Source organism: Haliotis asinina, chromosome 3 (genome assembly GCF_037392515.1).
Source record: "Haliotis asinina isolate JCU_RB_2024 chromosome 3, JCU_Hal_asi_v2, whole genome shotgun sequence".
Classification (NCBI taxonomy): Eukaryota; Metazoa; Mollusca; class Gastropoda; order Lepetellida; family Haliotidae; genus Haliotis; species Haliotis asinina.
The window spans coordinates 31,666,908-31,688,626 of NC_090282.1; the positions used below are offsets into that span (position 1 = coordinate 31,666,908).

Below are 21,719 nucleotides of genomic sequence, written 5' to 3' on the forward strand. Positions count from 1 at the left end.
TTTATTGGATCGAGCCCAGATTCAGAGAACATGTATTTTCCAAACCCAACATCTCTGTATACATTCTTCATGGATACCGACTTCTTTTCGTGTATATGATTTCGTTTGACAACAGTATATGGATCCATACTGAAACAACGCATCAAGTACACAAAAAGAAGTTGTTATCCATAAAGAATCTTACTTTCTTGTAACTGGCTATACTTCTAAAATGCCCATCAAACAGATCATCTTTCTGTACACACAATGAACCCACAGCATATCAGCAAATGAAACAGCCAATCGGGAGCCGTCGTTACACTTGAGTGCATATCCACCCGCTATGACTGGGTTCGGTCTCCCGAGGGCTTCGTTTCGGGGGAAGTAAGCCCAAGTACAAAATATTGCACTTTTGAATCTCGATTGTACGCTTATAATTTTGTTTATTTGTTTTTTTTAAAAGCAGCAATGTATATTATATGTCATGAATAAGTGATAAATGTGTTTTAATTATGTTTGATTTTTTTGGTTGCATGTGACCTTTAAGTACTAGTATGCTGAACAGCAAAAGAAACAACTCTTTTTTTTTGGTCATGTTTTTACATAGAAGACATAACTATCAACGCTTACTTTCATGACATTTCATATTTTCTAAACTGGCGTTTCTTTTTCCGTTCAGTATACACAGGGTTTTTTTTAACACCGAACAAACACATACAGGTTCAGATGAGGCACTTTTGAAATTACACGGCAGAAATACTGCATACACAGCTTTTCTTTAACACCGAACAAACACATACAGGTTCAGATGAGGCACTTTTGAAATTACACGGCAGAAATACTGCATACACAGCTTTTCTTTAACACCGAACACACACAGGTTCAGATGAGGAACTTTTGAAATTACATGACAGAAATGTCCATATTTTTAAATCACTCCATTCCCCTTTGACTTGACAGCGAGGGTGACATTTGCCGGCTTCGGTGGACAAAGACCTCATATGAGATTAACATACGGAAGTCATGTTCGTTTAGGTATTACGCGAGTTCATCTTCCGACCCGGTTGACCTTCAAACCGCAGCCTATTAAAGACTCTTTTCGTCAGTCTTTCATCTGTAGGAAGTGCAGCCACTTGTAACGGGTCACACACAGGTAGGTGCTCGATGTTGCCATACGTCAAACATTCATGTAAAACAAGTACAATGTAGGTGTTCACTTTGAGAGTATTTTTTAAAGAAGGCAATGCTTTATCTGAAAATATATATTATTCTGTCAATCTGTAGAAGATTGTGTGGAAAGAATACAATTTATATTTTGTTAACGCATGTCATCGCATTTCAATTTGCATAGATTGATGCTCATGCTGTTGATCAATGGATTACCTAGCCCAGACCCGCTTGACATACTTCCACAATATTGTTGGAACATAGCTTAATGCGATGTTAAATATATTACACTCAGGAACACGGTGATATCTGTGAAAAGGATGGAGCTTTGTTTGTCGTTTATGATCAGTGTGAACATACTATAAGCAATTCCTAACGTGTTAGAACGCGTTCGCTCGTCCTGCCTAAATTGCATTTTAGTACTTTACTTTATTACGCTGAAATGGTTAAAACGTTTACAATTATCAACGACCCAGTTCGACTCCCCTCGAGAGTGTGAAGCACACTCCTAACGTCCCCGAACCAGTAGAGCAATGCTTAAAGCCGCCTGACACCATACTCACTCACTCTCAAACATACACACACGGTACATCATGGTACATATCAAACTTGGCCCTGAATTGAAAATTACATAAATATGCTTTTCACTCATAAAAAATATAATTAATTAAAATAAGATTTGAAAATTCAGGACACATCTATACTCAACAACGTCCCTTTGAAGTCCGTCTGTTTCATCAACAGCAACACGTTCAGTACACACATTCAGCGTCGGGTAATTCACTGAAAAAATAAGGACATTCATCTCAGAGTTAAAACAATCTTTCATCACGAGAGTAAACCACATTTACCACTTTAACCTTTATAAAGGTGGAGCAAATCATTTGTTTCATTCAGAGCAGTAACCGTGCTGTGTGAAGTTCACCTAAAGGTATGTTAAGGTTAGTGAGCGGAAACATCCAACGCCCCGCTCTTCTTCCGCCCTGCTTTCCTTGATAATTCATAACCACGCTGACTGTAAATAACTGCTTTGATGATGCTTCCTTATCGTAATGTAATGTTTTACACAAATCACGAGGAAATAAAACGGCGTGATCCGCTGTGTCCACGATAAACGTGGAGTAAGAGTTGGACGAACAGCCTGTATAACACCACTCTTGTGCTGGACAGGTCAGTTTTACTATTAAGACATACGTACATCCATCTGATTACTGTCTGGACACTGGAATATATGTTATTTTATACTATGTAAAAAACCAGATGAGCTTCATTTTTTAAAATTAAGTTTTTAATTTTAGATTTTATTTGAACAATAATTAAGTGTTATACAGTAAATTAAATATCATAATATTCTCATGAAATACCGAGCAGGCTCATTACGACATAAAATAAATGAAGGAAGATGTTTAAATATTGATGTATCTCTACGCACGTCTTGTTTGTAAATTCAGTATAGAGGATGAATTCCATTTTCTTTTAGCATGCAAATGTTATTTTGAAGAAGGGTTACGTACGTTATTTTCCACATGTTTATAACCGATTTCCAAATATATTTATATTCAATAGTTTCTTAACATTCACTCCAAGTGAATCATTTTTAAATTTATGTAACTGCATATATACTGCTTATAGACAGAGACTGACTTTGTTAAATTCTTAATTTTTGTATACATATGTGTAATGTTTTCAATGTATTTTCATGGTATACATATATGTTATATGAATATAGGCCATTGGAATTCATACATAACTACCCGTGAAGGTCCCGTGGTAGAATAGGCCTTCAGCAACCCATGCTTGCCATAATAGGTGACTATGCTTGTCGTAAGAGGCGACTAACGGGATCAGGTGGTCAGGCTTGCTGACTTGGTTGGCACATGTCATCGGTTCCCAATTGCACAGATCGATGCTCATGTTGTTGGTCACTGGATTGTCTGGTCCAGACTCGATTATTCACAGACCGCCGCCATATGGCTGGAATATTGCTGAGTGCGGCGTAAAACTAAACTCACTCACTCACAAGACCACCTGATGTTTCTCGGATTTTAGCAAGCGGCACGAATTCTTCAATTAGCTTCAACTTTCAATCAGTGCCTGTTAGAATTCCGCGGAGTGCTCACGATCACCATGAATATAGAGCGTTTTATTATCTTACATTTAGAACATAGGTAGGCTTCTTGCATTCGGAGGAAATTGTCAATATGGCCATTTAGCATAGTATAAACACTCAAGTTGCAACTTTTATTAGTTTCATATGGCAGTTGTTTACTACATCAGCAGTGACGAAGCGCTATGACGTCGTCGTTGACATTGTGGTATATCGTGCCGTTACTGACGTCCCTGGTGAAAGGTCAGCGCCAGGTGGTCGACTTGACCCATGCCTGCAGTGTCAACACCCTCTACTGGCCGGGGGTTCCCAGATTCAACTTCACCATCCTGGAGCGACGCGAAGTGGACAACCATTGGTTAGTGTGTAGAAGCTTTGTTGAAATAGTCACTCATATCTCAGGTTATTGTAAATAACGCGTGGAGCGTAATAGCGCAGTGACAAGGCGTCTTCCCGTGACATTGAAGGTCCGGGTTCGATCCTCGGTGGAGGCTTCTATGTTCGGGTCCCCAGGTGAGAACATTTGCGCAGTATCCTTAGAGAAGATACTTAGATCCCACATCGTCTCAGTTCACCCAGCTGTAAATGGGTACCCGTGAGAATGTGCTTGCAATATGAATGTTTGGTTCATTGTGCTTATCAGCCATTAGTCTTGATTCTTCATCATCCAGAGTAACGTAAGCTGTCTACTCCGGTTTTAATGCAGGATATGTGATCAGATTCGGTATGTGATGTCACTAACGGAATGAACACCTTCAGAATACTACCAGGCTTCAAACTGTAGAAATGAGATACGTCTGTAGGTTCTCCGGTTCGTCAGCACGTTCACCAGTCAGTAAGCGGTGGATCATCTGAAGCAGACGTTTCAGTTGAGACATCGCCCTCAAGTTACCTTTTGTCTCAATTAGCCTTATGCTTCGAATTTTACAATATATTATGTACAACGGCTTTATCTTGCATGTCTTTGTATATTTGTCCATGTAGGTTGGAGAGCAACTGGTTCAGCACATCCGAACATGGCGGGACCCATTTGGACGCGCCTTCCCATTTCTACCAGGGTCATCCCCGAGTCCATCAAATTCCCCCCGAGCGTCTGGTCGGCCCAGGTGTGGTAATCGACGTCTCAAGCAAAGCCGCAGCCAACCCTGACTACCAAGTCCAACTGAGCGACGTCACAGCCTGGGAACTGGCTCATGGTCGTATCCCTCTAAGATCAGTTGTCATGATGAATTCCAACTGGGGCCATCGATATCCCAACAGGTCCCTGGTCTTCAACACCAACACCACCGAGGATCCTTCAACATTCCGTTACCCTGGTTGGCACGTGGACACGGTCAACTGGCTAGCCACCAACAGACAGGTGATTGTCATTGGGGTGGACACGCCGTCAACAGATTTTGGGCAAACACCAAATTTTGCTGTCCACCAAACGCTTGGTCGGCATAATGTTTCAGGATTGGAAAACATTGCGAATCTAGACCGACTGCCACCTCGTGGCATGACCGTATTTGTTGGGGTGGCCAAAATTTTGGACGGCAGCGGCGGGCCTGCCCGAGTGTTAGCCTTGATGAATGAACAGAAGACGCCATGTTCTTGTCCCAGAACTGAACAGACACTGACAAGACAAGAAAGAAGACCACGGCCTATTCGGTCAGGAACATCCACGAACCAGGCTTTAACGTACATTTGGATTGTCGGTGTCCTAGTGATATATTTTGTCAAAGTATGATTTTTATTATATTCTGATGAACATTCCCGAAACTTTCATACTGAACCTTCTTAGTGTCCAGTTCCATGTACCTGTATCCCCAAACCCTCTCCTCCTCATTCTCTCCCCAACTCCTCCAATCCCTCCCCACGTGATGTAATAATCCGCAAATATTTATTGATGGCAAACAATAAGATTGATGGATGTGAATGTGTGTGTGATGTGTACTGCTAGCAAAAGAAACGCAACTCTAGCTTTTTGTCATTTTTTTAAAAAATAGAAAACATGAACGTGAACGCTTACTTTGATGAGATTTCATTTTTTCGTTTCTTTACTGCTCAGTATATATTCACGACTGCATGACAACTCCCACTTTCTAGATCGTGTGTATAATGGCGTATGGAAAAGTAATTTGAAGAATTTGTTCCACTTGGCAATACCTATTCAATCTAAGTAATTTATATATATAGTCGTAGTTCATTTTTCAAAAATATATTATTCATATGTTTTCACAATACGATAATATATTGACGCACAACCCAAATGTATATTTTTATATTCAATAAAGGCTATATATTTTGAGTGCTGATGTTGTACGAATGATGGGTAATAGTAAACTCACTCACACTCACTAAGATTCCATGTAGTTCCCGATCCGGTTCTTCACCTCTTACGACCAGTGTGGGCCCCTGAAGATCAGTTCTAACCTGGAACTTCACGCGTCTTAACATGTGGTGTTTTTATAGTATGATTGGTGAAGGTCCAAACATGTGTGCATTATGTTATCTGCATCTGTCTTTATCTCCTTTTCTATTACTCCAACTATAAATAATGTCTACACTGCGCACTAAAACATACAATGAAAGTATTGAAGCGTGAAAGTATTTGAAGCTAACTATTAAGACTCAAACACTTCTGACACTCACTCTACACTGAACCTCCTTACCCCCATGATGTAAGGATGCATCGTGCTGAGTTAATCCTTTATGCGCTTCAGGATTAAGTGATTCCAGGTTCGAATCCTTTCGATTCGTTCTGATTGTGTTCCTGTGTTTGTCAGAACGACCTGCATCATCTGGGCTGCTGTTTGGGCTGAGACTGAATGTTATAAAACTTGAAATTGTACTCCGTATTTCACATTGAGTGGCATTACGTTACAGTAAGGTCATACGGTGTCAAACTTGTCACGCCTTGCTAACTTTCCTTTTGGGGTGCTCGCTTCCCTGTAATGACGATTAATCTTAGAGTGTGTGACTTGATAAGCGTAGATCAGACAGTCCAGGCTGATATTAGGAACATCACTGCCCAGACAGTGATGCATTAACCAAGTCTCTAGGCCTGACCACCAGTGAGTTACTAACTACTAACCTAACACCCATGTCTAAATATTACACAGCAAGAATCAATTGTGGTGGTGTGTGCTCCCGTGTACAGAGGTCTAAAGTCAGTTGGACAGGCGCGGAGAGTTCTTGGATGGGTGACCGTACGTGTTTGGCAGTTTGACTCCTGTAAGTTGTCAGGAGATCGGTCCTGCCCAAAACGAAACACGGGTGACACATAAACCTCACTAAAAGGTGGAGTACCAACTGACGAGGGGCAGATAGATAGCCTAATGGTTAAAGTGTTCGCTCGTCACCCCGCAGACTCAGGTTCGATTACCCAGGTGGGTACAGTATGTCCCTCGCCGTGAAATTGCTGGATTATTGTTGAAAGGTGCGCAAAACTGAACTCTCTCACTCCCTCAACAATGGACAGGCCAGCGAAACGTGTTCGGCATCAATAAAATATCCGAGTATGACTATTTTTCAGGGGCATGTCGATAAATAGCCAGGTAATGACACGCTGCAAAAGCTGCCGCTGTAATGCTAAAATCTAATTTGTATTAACAACTGAATGTGATCATCACGAAGTGATAATTCAAATAACAATAAAAATAATCCGTCAAAGAATATATCTTTTATCTAGCCTCATGTAAGAATGTCGAGTTTTGATTGGTCCACGTGACTCTGATAAAACACCTTCTGTTACTCTCTGCGGTTGTATTTTGTTTTGGCATTTAATGATAATTGCTTTAAGGTAATATCCAGATCTCCTTCACCCGTGTGATTACATTGTCGTCTTGTACATAAAAATACTTTGAAATTATGCTTAGAAGTTTTGAATGAAAGGGAGAGAGACGTCTTTGATTTTGCACGTGACATACAGGGAGGACACACTCCCTAATTTTAGAGCTTAAATCCCCTCCTCCTCGTTTAGAAATTATTTTTTAAACTATTACCTAAGAAACTTGTGCAAGTCTAGTTTTCGTGCACGGGTATCGCTCAAACTAAGAGAGAAAACGATATGGCTCAGGAACGACCAGTTTGTTTCAAACAATTTGAATTTTCATATCCAAAAGCGTCGTGTAGTAAGAAGGTCACTGCGCCATGCTAGGCTTGCGTGGCTATATATTCACCGCACAGGGTATGTTTCTAAACACTTTCATTTTTAAAAATATTGTTTGTATATAGACGTATCACATTAGGGTGATTGTATTGGATTAGCAAACATAACCGACTTCATCCCCAGCAAGCATTGCGCTCTTCTTGTTTTCTTGATATGTGTATAATTCATACCTTTCTCATGCGAGTTACAGCAAGACTGCACTACAATATCTGAATATACTTATCACCATATTCAAAATAACATTAATAGAAGAAATCCAGTTGCTTTTACTCATATCACCTATCCATATTTCATGCATTCATATGCCACGAATCTGGACATTTTGTTAATTTACACCAAAACTGAAGGCTAAAACGCCTGTATACACAGTTAAGGTCTACATCCCATAAATCTAGAAAGCCAGTTGCCCATAAATATTCGACGCTGTATCTAACTTCCTGCAAACAGGCGCGAGAATGTTTTTTTTTTATGCATAAAACTTATTTTTTTATTGTTGTTGCAAATACGTGTGTGGGTTAGCCAAGAGGTTAAAGCGTGCGCTTGTCACGCCAAAGACCTGAGTTCGATACTTTACATGACTACAATGTGTGAGCCCATTTCTGGTGTCCCTCGAACTGATATCGCTGGAATATTGCTAAAAGCGGCATAAAGCTATACTTACTCACTCGTTTATCAAATCTAGATTGATACGTGTATATACCGGGCTATGATTCGGGTTAGAAAAACCAGACTTGTAATAACCTACGGGATCGTGTGCTCACACCCGTCACTATATGGCTGGAATAATGCCATCACCATTCACTTATCCCAGTATATGTTCTATCCGCAAGACAATGACGTACCTGTTTGAAACAATATGATTACATGTATTTGCATCCCACTTCTCCTTTCAGCTATCAGAGTAACTGGTTTCCTGCCTACGAGCACGGCGCCATGCATGTAGACGCCAACAGACGCCCCATTTCTTCGAAGGTGGGTGGAGGGCAGATGAGATTCTCCTCCTCAACGTCTGATTGGCCCAGCTGTTGTCCTAGATGTGACGTCACAAGCGGAAGAGGATCCCGATTACGTGTCTGTGATTTAATGTACATCTACTCTGGCGGTGGGTTAACCTAATGGCTAAAGCGTTCGCTTGTCACGCCGAAGACCGGGTTCGATGCCACACATGGGTACTAAGTGCTAACCCATTTCTGGTGTCCCCAGTCGTGATGTTGCTGGAATAGTGGTAAACGCGGCGTACAGCTAATCTCACCGAAATATATAATACATGATATTTATTTTAAATGTTTCAGTGCTTACATGATTTGCAGACTGGATATATATAGATCAACACAGAGCAATATACGTGAGAGGGCAATATGACAAAGTGACATCGTGAGTTTGATAGGGAATGGCAGAGTGTTATCTAGAGAATGTAATAGGGAAATAGGACAAAATGGTTTTTATTTATGATAGGGCAATATAACAGAATGGTATCGCTAGTGTGTTAGGGTAATATGACAAAGTGATATTGTGAGAGTATTAGGACTATATGATAAAATATTAGCCACCGTACTTTTCCTACGGCATAAGAAAATTGAACATTTTACTTACTCACTTACACCATGAAGCTAGTAGATTAAGTTACGATCTGTACAGAGTAGGACTAATCACTGATCCATCCTGCGCATGTGGAAACCAGTGCGAAAATGATTGTGCGAATGCGAATGTGATTACGTTATCTGTTATTTTAAACGGCATTGCAGATCGGAGAGAACATAAAAATGAAATTATATTTAAAAATGTACATCAATACATTTGCAAAATCTGAATGATTCCAGTTGTCTTCCCTCTATACATCTTTTGTGTTATAACATTTCCCTCTGTTATCCTTCAATCTTTCTCTGATTCTAATAATTTCTTGTGATGTAATAAGTGATTGTAAATATCTTTGGAGAGGGGTTTTATAAGTTGAAAGAACTTGTCCCCAATCCTTTTCACATTGTGAACAAAATATATTTTAACAAAACTAAATAATATCGTAAGGGCGCAATAGGGCAATATGACAAAGTGATCGATATCGTGAGTGTGTGATAGGGCAATATATGACAAAGTGATATCGTGACTGTGTGGTAGACCCGTTGCAACACCGGTGGAACCAAACTGAAACTGAAACCCGACACAGTACCGAGTAGGAGATTCTCAGACAATACAAAACGGCGGAAATAAAATACACAAAAACCGATACAACACAGATGAGACAGACACCCTAAACTTTTAGTACTGATGGAGAGAGACTAGAACACTATTTAATACAGGCTTAAGGTGCCAACTCAAGGTGTGACCTGATATACGGGTGTAAATGTTCAGCCCAAACACACGCAGGAGCGCACGCGCGCGCACGCGCTCGCACACACACACACACACGTACCGCGCTGGCTGCAGCTGGTGCCAATTTGGATTCAACTGGCCAGCGCAAAAAGACGTTAGGGGAGACAACTACTGACCAGTTCTACGGCGAACCTAAATTACATTTTGCATGTCGTATTTGGGAATCCGTCGTTTGTAAACTGGATTTTATGTGGCATGTAGGGAAGTTCCATGTTCCTAATGCGGTATAATCGAACCGCATTCCATTTGATTGCCTCAAAGTAACGCATGTTAACGTTTAACATTAATATACACGGGGATCATATCTGGCTATGTGTGGCGCTCACATTGCTGCATATCACAAGCCACGGCCCGTGGTTGATACATTGGAATTTATCGTGGTCACATGAAACTGATACCGTACTGGACATTCCAGCATGAAGGTAAAACAACAGTGTTTCGTTATGCTTGAATGAGTTGCACTGGAGTTGACCTTTCTGCAGCAACTTGACAAACCGGTCTGATCCTCTCATTCACTGTAACGTACGTAAAACAAAATAACCTCAGCGTTAAGACTAACTTAGCCTATGTTATGGTTTTGGAGTTACGGTCACAGTAACTTTACGACACTAGATCGGCGACCCGCGCGGCTATATTTAGCATAATTGTTATTCATGTGAGCTTCCGTTGAACCCCCCCAGTTTATGGACATGTTGACAAAGGCCAGGTTGTCACTGGAGAACAGACATGGAGAAATGTATGGTTGCTGTGTTTCTCTTTATACTGCTGCTGGTAGGAAGCTGTACCATGAAAGTGGTGGATCTTACCTGGGAACACAGTTCGTCCACGATCTACTGGCCCGGGAATCCAGCCTTCAACTTCACCATCTTGCAAAGAGCGAACTTAACCAACTACTGGTAAATATAACTTTAGCTGAATACTTAAACAATGTTTGCGTACGTATTGCATGCTCGTGGATGTTGCGTGCGTACGTCTGTCTGTCTGTCCAAAGAAAGACACTGATCGAAGTACCATTTGCCGCAGCTTTTCATTGCTTTCTGACTTCGTTATACTGTAAAAACCAACGCGATAGTTTTTCTCCTTGAATTGTCCCATTTTAAGTCATTTCCAAAACGAATGTGTAGCTCATATGAAATAAAAACAAGTTGAGGTAGTCTCAGTCTCTTTTAATATCTGACAAGTATCTTGAATCCCAGATCAAGTAAACAGTTGAAACGTACAGTTATTGTTATTCAAACACGTCGCATGCCGTATTTGCCGCACATTAATGACCAACTTGTGTTATTCCGGGCGAAGCCGACTAGCGACTCGTGTCCCTCTAGAAGGATTTCATATTGGCGGATCAACATCAGAACTGCTTCAAACAGGAACGATAACTCTATGACCGGATTACTCGCATATTGTATTGCTGTTTTTTCGTGTGTTTTTTTTTTTCATTTCTGCTTATTTATTTTAAAGAATAAACCTTTTTGTAACTAAAAAAGGAGAGAAACATATTTATTAAAGATATATTCTGCCATAATTAATACCACGAATATTTCCAATTATATTTCTAAATAGGGTTTAATAATCACAAATGGGAATTGTTTTATTGAATATCGAAATGAAATATTATGTAAAACCCCACCTACTTTAATAAATACCAAAGCAGAAGCTCCAAAATGACTTGAAAATGTTTCTCATACTGTACATACGTGTAACCTTGCTGTCACACCCCAAGTGGAAGACTAACATATTCCTAGAGATGTGAAATATATGCCCAGTGTTAAAGATTTCAGTTTATTAATTGCATACAGACATGATAGTATGTTTTGAAACTCAAAGCGATTTAGAATTACGGTTCGGAATTACGGAAGCGCACGTACAATCACCACAAGTAATCAGGTCGTCAGAACATACGCTCAGTTGGAGCAGTGAGAGCTATTTTGTTAATAAACGCACGTATATGTAATTGAATCACCGTCAGTCGAATGATTCTTATCAAAACCTTCACATTAGACAGCACACTTCCCTATGGCTACGTTCTTAGTACTTTCAATATGACGATATGTACGTTTTCATGATGTTTAAACAATAACACAATGTCACAAACGATTTAAATAGTCCGGATTATATTTATCAAAGCACAGTATCCATTACACGCGTTCTGATTGGTTTTCGCACATAACAAGCATCGAATGGGAGAAGAGTCATCTTGGAGGTTACGGTAAGGGGCGACTGGTGACGAATGTTTACCGCCATGTTTGTTTTATAGGCAAAGGAGGCAGATAACTCTAAATCAAAGCGAACTAATCTGGTCAAAACCATAGAACTGGAGAAAATTTGAATCCATCGATAGTTCGATGCATCGTTACAACACTAGCGACTACGTTTGTGATGTCAAAGTAACCTGTAAAACAATATGATTATAGTGTTGTAGACGTACGGAGAAAATGGCGTCCAGATACTGAAATCAGTAACCAACTATTAAACGAATTAAGTTGAAACCACAAAATATGTTTTGGGATCTAGCGGAGACAATAATTGGCTTGATTCACCTGAAATGAAAGATTCCAGACTGGTGATCTAAAACGCTATTAGTGGTTTGTATTACAAGGGGGTAAGCGCAGTAGTTGGAACAATGAAACAAATGCACGTGCGGTACGTGATGCGCATTAACACAAGTCAACCCTATTTGTTCCCGGTGTTTCATTTAATGTGCATACCCCCATGTGATACAAAACAATGTGAGTGAGTGAGTGAGTTTAGTTTTACGTCGCACTTAGCAATATTCCAGCTATATGGCGACGGTCTGTCAATAATCGAGTCTGGACCAGACAATCCAGTGATCAACAACATGAGCATCGATCTGCGCAATGGGGAACCGATGACATGTGTCAATCAAGTCAGCTAGTCTGACCACCCGATCCCGTTAGTCGCCTCTTACGACAAGCATAGTCACCTTTTATGGCAAGCATGGGTTGCTGAAGGCCTATTCTACCCCGGGACCTTCACGGGTCTGATACAAAACAAATACAGCGATCTGATACTATGATCCTTTGTTAAACAACCTTTATTCGAAGTTGAACAAAACTTCTGAGATGTAAATGTTCACTTGGCAAGGTAAAATTATGAGGATTCGCAATCTAATTTCACTTTATTCCATTTACTTTTTTGTTTAAAGTGAAATTCATAGGCACGTTTCCACTGCAAACATACTATACAGTATGACGAGAAATATTTTGTTTTTTACTCGTTGCTCACGTATCAAATGTGAATATTAGCAGAACTCCAAATTCAAAGATAGGTGAACAGTTAGTATTGTCACAATGGGCAGCAATGCATCCTTCAATGATGCGGGGCATACGACTGATTAAAGAAGTTACAAAGTCATGGTCAGTTCTGCCGCAATATCGGACCACCTCTTCGTTCATTTCAGCTATATTTGTCAGATTTTTCATATTGTCATATAAACACATCTTCCTTTCCACTGTCCCAAAACATTTTCTTTAGGATTTAGGTCAGAGCTATAGCTTTACCAATCTAATAATGTCATATCTTAGGTCGGAAACCAGGTCCATGAATGTTTTGAACGATGTTTTGGGTCGTCGTCCTGTTGGAAAATCCAAATCTTTCCACAGAACACGTGAGCAGATGGAAGTAAATGTCTGTGTACCGCTCACAGTTCATATTCAATTCAAATACACAGAGGGGCGTTGCCACTAACACAGCTATGCCACCCCACACGTTAAATTTCTTACTGTACTTTGGGCGCTGATACAAAGATTTTTAGTTTGTTTGGTCCAGAATTTCAGTGTAAGAGGAGGCAGCCACGCAGAACTTTCATCAGAGAAAATCACATTGTCTCAGGTAAAATTTCTATGCTGTTAGCACAGGTCAACATTTCGTTCAGGCTTCATTATCGGTGATGGACTTCCTCGGCTTTCCTGCCAACCCGTTGCATGCAGCTTAGTTCTAATTGTCTCCTTACAGACAGCCACAGTTCCTCTATCAGAAGTATCCAGCCTTAAGTTTTCTAAACACCTTCGTTTGTTTTTAGTAAACAATAATACCAAGCCGCCCCCTGTCACCGACAGTCAATTTTCTAGGTCTACCTGCGCCTCCCTGGTGCTCAGTGCCATATCCATTTGCAATATTTTTCAAAACATAACAGCGGACAAAGGGATGCCTGTTCTACCTGAAATGACTAATCACTCTAAAATCAACATCCTCTTCTCAAAATCATCCATACTGAGGATCACTGAAACTGTCGTCTGCAGGCAAGTAAACAAACTCTTCATAAATGAAAAAGGATGAACGGAGTTGTCTTTCTTGAATGAAACTAAGCACTTGATATCTGGTCACGGTGGTATGTACTTGAAATCCACTTAAACATATTCCCAAAATGCTCAATATTTTCTGGTCATACTATATGTTTGTTTGCCGTCTGATGTTTGACGCCACACTCAGCAAAATAGCTGTAAATATTGAGTAGAAAACACCCAATGGTTGATAATATGAGCTTCGATCTTAGTTTTTAATATATGAAGCCATGGGTCAGCAAGTCGGCTGGGCTGAACACCTATTCACGGATCCAAAAAGTGTTGCACGCATATACCACGTGATTGTGAGTGCGTGCGTGCACGCATTCTGTACAGGAGATGTTTGTTGGGAAAGAACATAGATAGGGAAGGAACATAGATAAAGCGTCCGCTCGGTACAATGAAGACCAGGGTACGATTCCCATCATGGATACAATGTGTAAAGCACCTCTTTGGTGTCCGCCCCCGCAGCGATATTGCTGGAATATTATCAACCCACACACTCCTGTAGGAGTCCACTGATGCCTTGTGATGCCATGGTTACATCTGGACACTCAGTCACAAATAGCATTCTCGTTGACCACTCCTTGTTTTATTCCCTTAAATGCTTGCGCCAGGCAGTTCATCATCATCATCATCATCATCATCATCATCATTTTAGTGTAATGTGGCTGGAGGTGTAACCTCTCTCCGGGTATCCACTTGGGGCACATCTTCGTGCAGCATGTAGGAACTTGGTTTAATTATGAAATCCTAAGGACATACACTCAGGGGCAAAAGAAACGATACCAAACTTACAAAAGTCATAAATGGTGTTTGGACCTCTAAATTCTGATAGTACACAGGGAGATATCGAAACTGCCACAAAAGATTGGGTAAACTGGCAGGTCCAGGTTGTGCCTTAGCCGAGACGATTCAGGACTGTGGCAATCTTCTCGTCTATTTATGGTTCTAGTCTTATATGGAAGATATTATTCTAGTGCTCATATCATACTCTGTTTACGACACGACTGCGAGAGAGGAGGATATACCGATATATGGGCACGAGAGTCGTGCTATGGGCACGAGAGTCGTGCTATGGACACGAATATATTATTCTGTGTATTACCGAAGTCGTTAAATTCAGGAAAGTAAACCCCAATCTACTTTCAAACCCATTCCAGGATTAGATAACTGAAAAATGTTGCTGGCCCTGTGAACGTGTAACCAGCCCTGTATTAAAAACAGGAAACTGAGGTAAGGTGTTAAAATACTGTTATCAAAGAATTACACATATTGAGGTAAACTTAAACATATGCAAAAGCAAATTTTACAAAGCATAACCTGGTGGTCCCTGTTGATTCATTTAGTGTCACTGTCATGTGAATGAGACAAACAGGCAAAGTCAGAGTGGTCAGTATCTTTGACAAGGATGGTCTCTGCATGTTATACGTGCAGTGAGCACAGGTGATGATTTGTAACTCTCCTTGAGAAAGGTAAACTTGCGCAACAGCAAATGTAACAGAAACAACTTGGTCACTGAAAACATTCTTTAGACCAATCACGTTTAATGTAGAGTTAAAAGATAGGCTGATCTGTTTTAAGTTACGGTTTGATTGATCATGAACTATACATACAGACGTCGTCTAACTACCACAATTGTAAACTATTTTCAAAATATCACCCGTAGTCAATGACATGGTAAAATATATTCCCATGGAACATGTATTGGCTCAGAGGACCGACTATAATATAAAGTTGTGAGTCCGCCATGTAACTAGCACGCAGCGGGCAGACGGGCAGACGCTATTTCATACACTGGTTTACTTTACAATGTCTTGTGCACAAATATCTGCCTAAAAGTGGAAGTAGATTTTTTGCTTGTATGTGGATTTCAAACGGGTTTTCATGACGGTTAATAGAAAATACGTAAGTTTTTACATGAGTATGGATTTGATCATGTTCAGCTCTCCCAGACATCGGCAATGTGTCATTATTGTTATCATCATTTAAGCAGAGGTTAGTTGATTGTTCAAAAGAAAATATCAGTAGCAATATCATGGATTTATCCAGTTTTGTACAGTCAAATATCATATCATCTTTGCCGCTTGCTAGTCACATTTTAAGATTTAATGTAAGAGACCTGAGAGGATGTTTATGTTTGTTAAGAGTCAAGATAAAATACCACTACGATGTAATATTAGATGGAAGGAAACTATGATTTGTAATTTGTAAGATGTTTAATAGTAATAGAAGGAAACTATGATTTGTAATTTGTAAGATGTTTAATAGTAGTAGAAGGAAACTATGATTTGTATTTTGTAAGATGTTTAATAGTAATAGAAGGAAACTATGATTTGAAATTTGTAAGATGTTTAATAGTAATAGAAGGAAACTATGATTTGTAATTTGTAAGATGTTTAATAGTAATAGAAGGAAACTATGATTTGTAATTTGTAAGATGTTTAATAGTAATAGAAGGAAACTATGATTTGTAATTTGTAAGATGTTTAGTAGTAATAGAAGGAAACTATGATTTGAAATTTGTAAGATGTTTAGTAGTAATAGAAGGAAACTATGATTTGTAATTTGTAAGATGTTTAATAGTAATAGAAGGAAACTATGATTTGTAATTTGTAAGATGTTTAATAGTAGTAGAAGGAAACTATGATTTGTAATTTGTAAGATGTTTAATAGTAGTAGAAGGAAACTATGATTTGTAATTTGTAAGATGTTTAATAGTAATAGAAGGAAACTATGATTTGTAATTTGTAAGATGTTTAATAGTAGTAGAAGGAAACTATGATTTGTAATTTGTAAGATGTTTAATAGTAGTAGAAGGAAACTATGATTTGTAATTTGTAAGATGTTTAATAGTAATAGAAGGAAACTATGATTTGTAATTTGTAAGATGTTTAATAGTAATAGAAGGAAACTATGATTTGTAATTTGTAAGATGTTTAATAGTAATAAAAATGAAGATGAAGCCCACTTCCTGTTTGAATGTGAAAGCAAGTAACACTGTGAAAAGGGATTTACCTTCATGGAATAATTTAACAATTTAACACATGCTTGTAAATGAATAACGTAAATAACGTATAATGGTCTGATACTTTTATGGAAATATGATAAATGTGTACATCAACAGCACAAATGCTTGCCTATTGCCATTATGCACAATATTGCAAAATTGTATTGCTTTTTGTACATGGGACGATCGATGGCATACAGACGAAATAAACTTCTGACCACTTCTAACCCGGATCTCTACAGGTTAAGTTCAATACGTCACGCTTACCATACTCTACCAGTGTAGGAAGGATGTAGACAATCTAGCCTGTCCACAGGACTGGCTGGTCCTGCCAAGATCTAGCCTGTCCAAAATATAAATAACACCATTTGTTTAATCTTAAGATATCATTTAATGTGCAAACACAGCTTGTATTGTTAAATCTCTCTTAGTGGAATCATCTGGTTACAGCATTACAAAACTAGTCTTCAGACAAGTCATCAACATCTTCATCAAGATCTGAAAAGTGACCCGATGACCCGAACAAGACTTTTTTAACACGTCCTCCACAAAATTGACCCTACTCTGACACTACACGTGCTGCATAGTTCATACATCATCCTTGAAATCTTCGTACACTTGATTCATTATCCTATTTGTATATGTTTTTTCGATGCATAGATAGCTGAACGTCTTTACCTACAAAATGTACTGTTCAATAACGCTGTTTGTTTGTATTTTTAGGTATGAAAGTAACTGGTTTGCTTCCCCCGAGCACGGCGGCACACATTTGGACGCCCCAGCTCATTTCTTCGAGGGTGGGTGGAGAGCGCAAGAAATTCCAGCAGAACGTCTAATTGGCCCAGCTGTTGTCCTAGATGTGACGTCACAAGCGGAAGCGGATCCCGATTACAGAGTCACCCAATCCGATTTTGAGGCGTATGAAAGAAAACACGGTCGAATCCCCCACGGTGCCATCGTAATCATGAATTCTGGATGGGGATCTCGTTATCCAAGCAAAACACTTTCCTTCAACACTGACCAGCCAGGAACTCCTTCCACTTTCCATTTCCCGGGTTATCACGAGGACGCCATTTCCTGGCTGTTGACCAATAGAAACGTCAGTATGGTTGGGGTGGACACTCCCTCCGTGGACTACGGGCAGTCAACAGATTTCAAAGTTCACGTGATTCTGGGAAGTAAAAACATTCCAGGATTAGAAAATGTTGCGCGCTTAGAACTTATTCCCCAGAAAGGGGCCACTATATTTGTTGGGTCCATCAAGTTATTCGATGGAAGTGGCGGTCCTGCCAGAATTCTGGCGACCTTTGACCCGTATGAAAAACCTTGCGATTGTGTATCCATTGGTTCTAAGATTGAAAGGTTTGTCGGTGATATCATGCTGAGTATATTGCTTACTTTATTCTTTGTTTAAGTGGAAGTTACTCAGTGTAACTGCTTTGAATACAATACCAGCAGTAGAGCAGTAGACATTGTACACAAATATATAGACACAAAAAGGATAAGACACTACTATAATGTCTAATGGACACTTACTCATTACTAAACCATTTGACAAAAAGGCGTATATACTAATCTGTGATGGTGACTAAACCAAACCAAACAAACATGGCTCTTCAAAGGTTGGCATAGCTATTGTATGTTCATCGTAAATGGTCAGCTTGACACAGTGATCCTCATGTACATAGTGATAATGACATTATAATGTTAGAAAATGCACCCATTTGATATACTATTAGATTGAATATGTTTATGTATTGCTAGAGATACAAGAACTAGCCCCAAAACAGATTGTGTTGATTTTATGATAGTCTTGAATATTTGGAGGGTAATGATAACAAACAGTGTTCTAGAACAATGTCACATACATGTACATATTTTCTACAAAGATATGCCCAATTTTATTTTTTGGTCAAGAAGTTATTTGTACGTTTGTAAAAGCTCTTAGAGGTTGAAGTCACAGAGTAATGTGTGTAGCATTGTATACATATGAAATAAGGATAACTCTGAGTTATCAATCCCTCTCCTTATGGTGCCGAAAGAGTGCATGTAGAGATGACCTATAAGAAAGGATTTTTCATTTGACATATTTTGTAATGTCATAACACTTAATTATCACCCTTTTCACATGACTGATAAAGGGTGCAGTTACATTTCTACTCATTCGTGACTAACTCGTGTTACTCCGGTACTAACTCGTGTTATTCCGGAACAAGCCGACTAGCTACTCGTGGCCCTCTAGAATGATTTCATATGGGCGTAGGAACATTAGAACTTCAAACAGGAACGATAACTCCGTTCCTGGCACTCACACTCATACATTGTTGTTTCTGTTTTTGCTTATATTTTTTAATGAATTGAAATGCGCATCAATAACAAGCATCGAGTACGGGACGACTCCTAGCTCCATTAAATCATACAAAAGAACTGACCTTAGAAATATTTCTCAAACTGAACATTCCTGTAATCTTGCTATTATACCCCAAGAGGAATTTTAAATGAATTCGTTGATATATGAATGACCAAAATGGCCGACTCACAAAAACATTTCCAAAAATTGGTGGAAGTGCACGTACAATCACCACAAGTCCTCACTATCGTCAGAACATACATGCAATTCTACCAGTGAGAGCCGTTATGTCAACAAACGCACGTGCGTGTAATTCAATCTCTTACTGTCAATCGCATGATTCTTTTATAATCTTCACATATTTGACTGCACAATTTTGTTAGCTACATTCTAAGTAATTCCAATATGACGATATATAGTTTTCTATGGATTTTAAACAATAAAATAATGCCATGAAAGATTTAGGTCGCCGGGATTATTTTTATCAAAGCACCGCATCCACTACGCGCGTTATGATTAGTTTGTCGTATTTTCGCACATGACAAGCATCGTCATTCGTCACCACTCGCCCCGTTCCGTAACCTCAAAGAAGACTTGTCCCTTACTCGATGCTTGTTACGTGCTAAAATACGACAAACCAATCAGTGTGCACAAGAACCGTTTTGTAAGCTTTTGCACATGTTTTTGTTTGTTTGTTTTTGTTGGTTTTTTTTTTTTTTTTTTTTTTTTTTGGGTGTGTGTGTGTGTGTGTGTGTGTGACGTCGAAGAGGAGAACGTACTCCCCGTTGCTACGTACAAGTGGGCGTGCCCTTTGAGGTGAGGTGCTGTACGGAGACATTTGTGGTGACAAGAGGCCCCATACTTCTGTCCAAGAGCGTCCATTGTGGTTGCTCTCTGGTGGTAGTTCAGGATGGTGGGCAAGAGACAGGGAAGACAAGAGTCGACGGTATAGATGAAGACAGCAGCAGCCAGCAGTGGCTGACACTCCGACTAGCCTCCTGACTGGTCTCCTTGGTTAGTGTTGCCGGTTGGTCTCCCCGACTGACCATATTAGTCAGGTTTTTATACACAGGACCATTACGCCACATTGTCATTGGCCATTATCACGTGCCCATGCACACGTACATACGTAAGATTTGCCGATTTGCCGGAGGTGTTAACTGATTGGTGTGTGTGTGTGTGTGTGTGTGTGTGTGTGTGTGTGTGTGTGTGTGTGCTATGATAAGAGGGGATACACCGAATGTTTGCTGAATATTTTACATAGACAAAGTCTATGACACTGCTAACGTCGTACAGAACGTCCTTCACGTGAAAAAGGCCACCTCGCTCTCCAGACCGTATTCCCATCGCACACTACTGGAATGCCATGGACAGGCTAGCTAATTCGACAGCGACAGTATCCTCTCAATACCCACGATGAACGCATTGTGCCTCTTTACGAAGATTGGCGACACATCCCATGTGACGTCATTACACTGAAGAATTCGGTGCAATGTTGCGTGTTTGACTGCGTCCAAGCCAATGGGGATCACACACGATACTAAGACCATGAATGTACAGTCCATGTTCATGTGTTGCCGTGCTGGCCATTTGAAACATGTATTGAAAAAACTCTTTGATGTAACCCACTGGGAAATCATTTCCTCCATTATTCATTGTATGATTATTGTTAGGACTATTTGCACAGTGTTTCAGCATATATTGATATTTACATTGCTGTGTATCATGGTCATGTATGGTTTATTTCGCGATGGCGCTTCAAATCGGCTGCCACGTTTCTTACGAACGTTAGTTTATATGCCATCACGACAAAAACTTCTCAACGGAGAAACACTGACGATCGTTGTTAATCATACGGGTTCGAATCCATTTCCGCCATTACATTCTATCAATAACAATATTCAAGCAATATCACGCCGGGAAAGGTAGGCTTCAGACTTTGTATCCATGTCAAGGGAATCGAACCCGGGTCTTCGGCGTGACGAGCGAACGTTTGAACCCCACCACCAAAGGGAGTACTTTTGAAACTGACGAGAGTACGTTATCATCACTTTTGCACGAAGTATTTTAAAAAATAACACAGGTCAAGCATTTGTAACTATATACGCCCTGAGTTGTGTTCATGTACAGATTTAAGAATGTGAGTTTAATTGCTGAATCATTCAAAGGCAGTCAGTGTCTTGGAAATCGGGGTACTTTATAACAATACTTTACTTGCTTGCTTATTAAACTTGCTGCTAAAAGTGAAATTTTGTTTGCTCTTGATTTTGTTTCACGGAAGT

General features: G+C 39.7%; 2 protein-coding genes across 3 annotated transcripts; both read left to right on the plus strand.

The window, feature by feature from the left end:
- The first annotated feature begins 1,095 nt into the window (after positions 1-1,095).
- Positions 1,096-4,982, plus strand: LOC137278821 (isatin hydrolase-like). The gene is made up of 3 exons (XM_067811331.1): positions 1,096-1,132; positions 3,424-3,611; positions 4,238-4,982. Exons 2-3 carry the CDS (start codon positions 3,439-3,441, stop codon positions 4,980-4,982), a joined length of 918 nt encoding a protein of 305 aa, XP_067667432.1. The 5' UTR covers positions 1,096-1,132; positions 3,424-3,438.
- A 5,472-nt stretch (positions 4,983-10,454) lies between these two features.
- On the plus strand, positions 10,455-21,686 carry LOC137277808 (isatin hydrolase-like). Of its 2 annotated transcripts, XM_067809743.1 has the most exons (3): positions 10,455-10,672; positions 17,811-18,449; positions 20,772-21,686. In XM_067809743.1, exons 1-3 carry the CDS (start codon positions 10,503-10,505, stop codon positions 20,818-20,820), a joined length of 858 nt encoding a protein of 285 aa, XP_067665844.1. In that variant the 5' UTR covers positions 10,455-10,502; the 3' UTR covers positions 20,821-21,686. The 2 variants fall into 2 exon arrangements, with proteins under 2 accessions (XP_067665844.1, XP_067665843.1); XM_067809742.1 differs by lacking the exon at positions 20,772-21,686 and having other exon boundaries at positions 10,474-10,672; positions 17,811-19,895.
- The last annotated feature ends 33 nt before the right edge of the window (positions 21,687-21,719 follow it).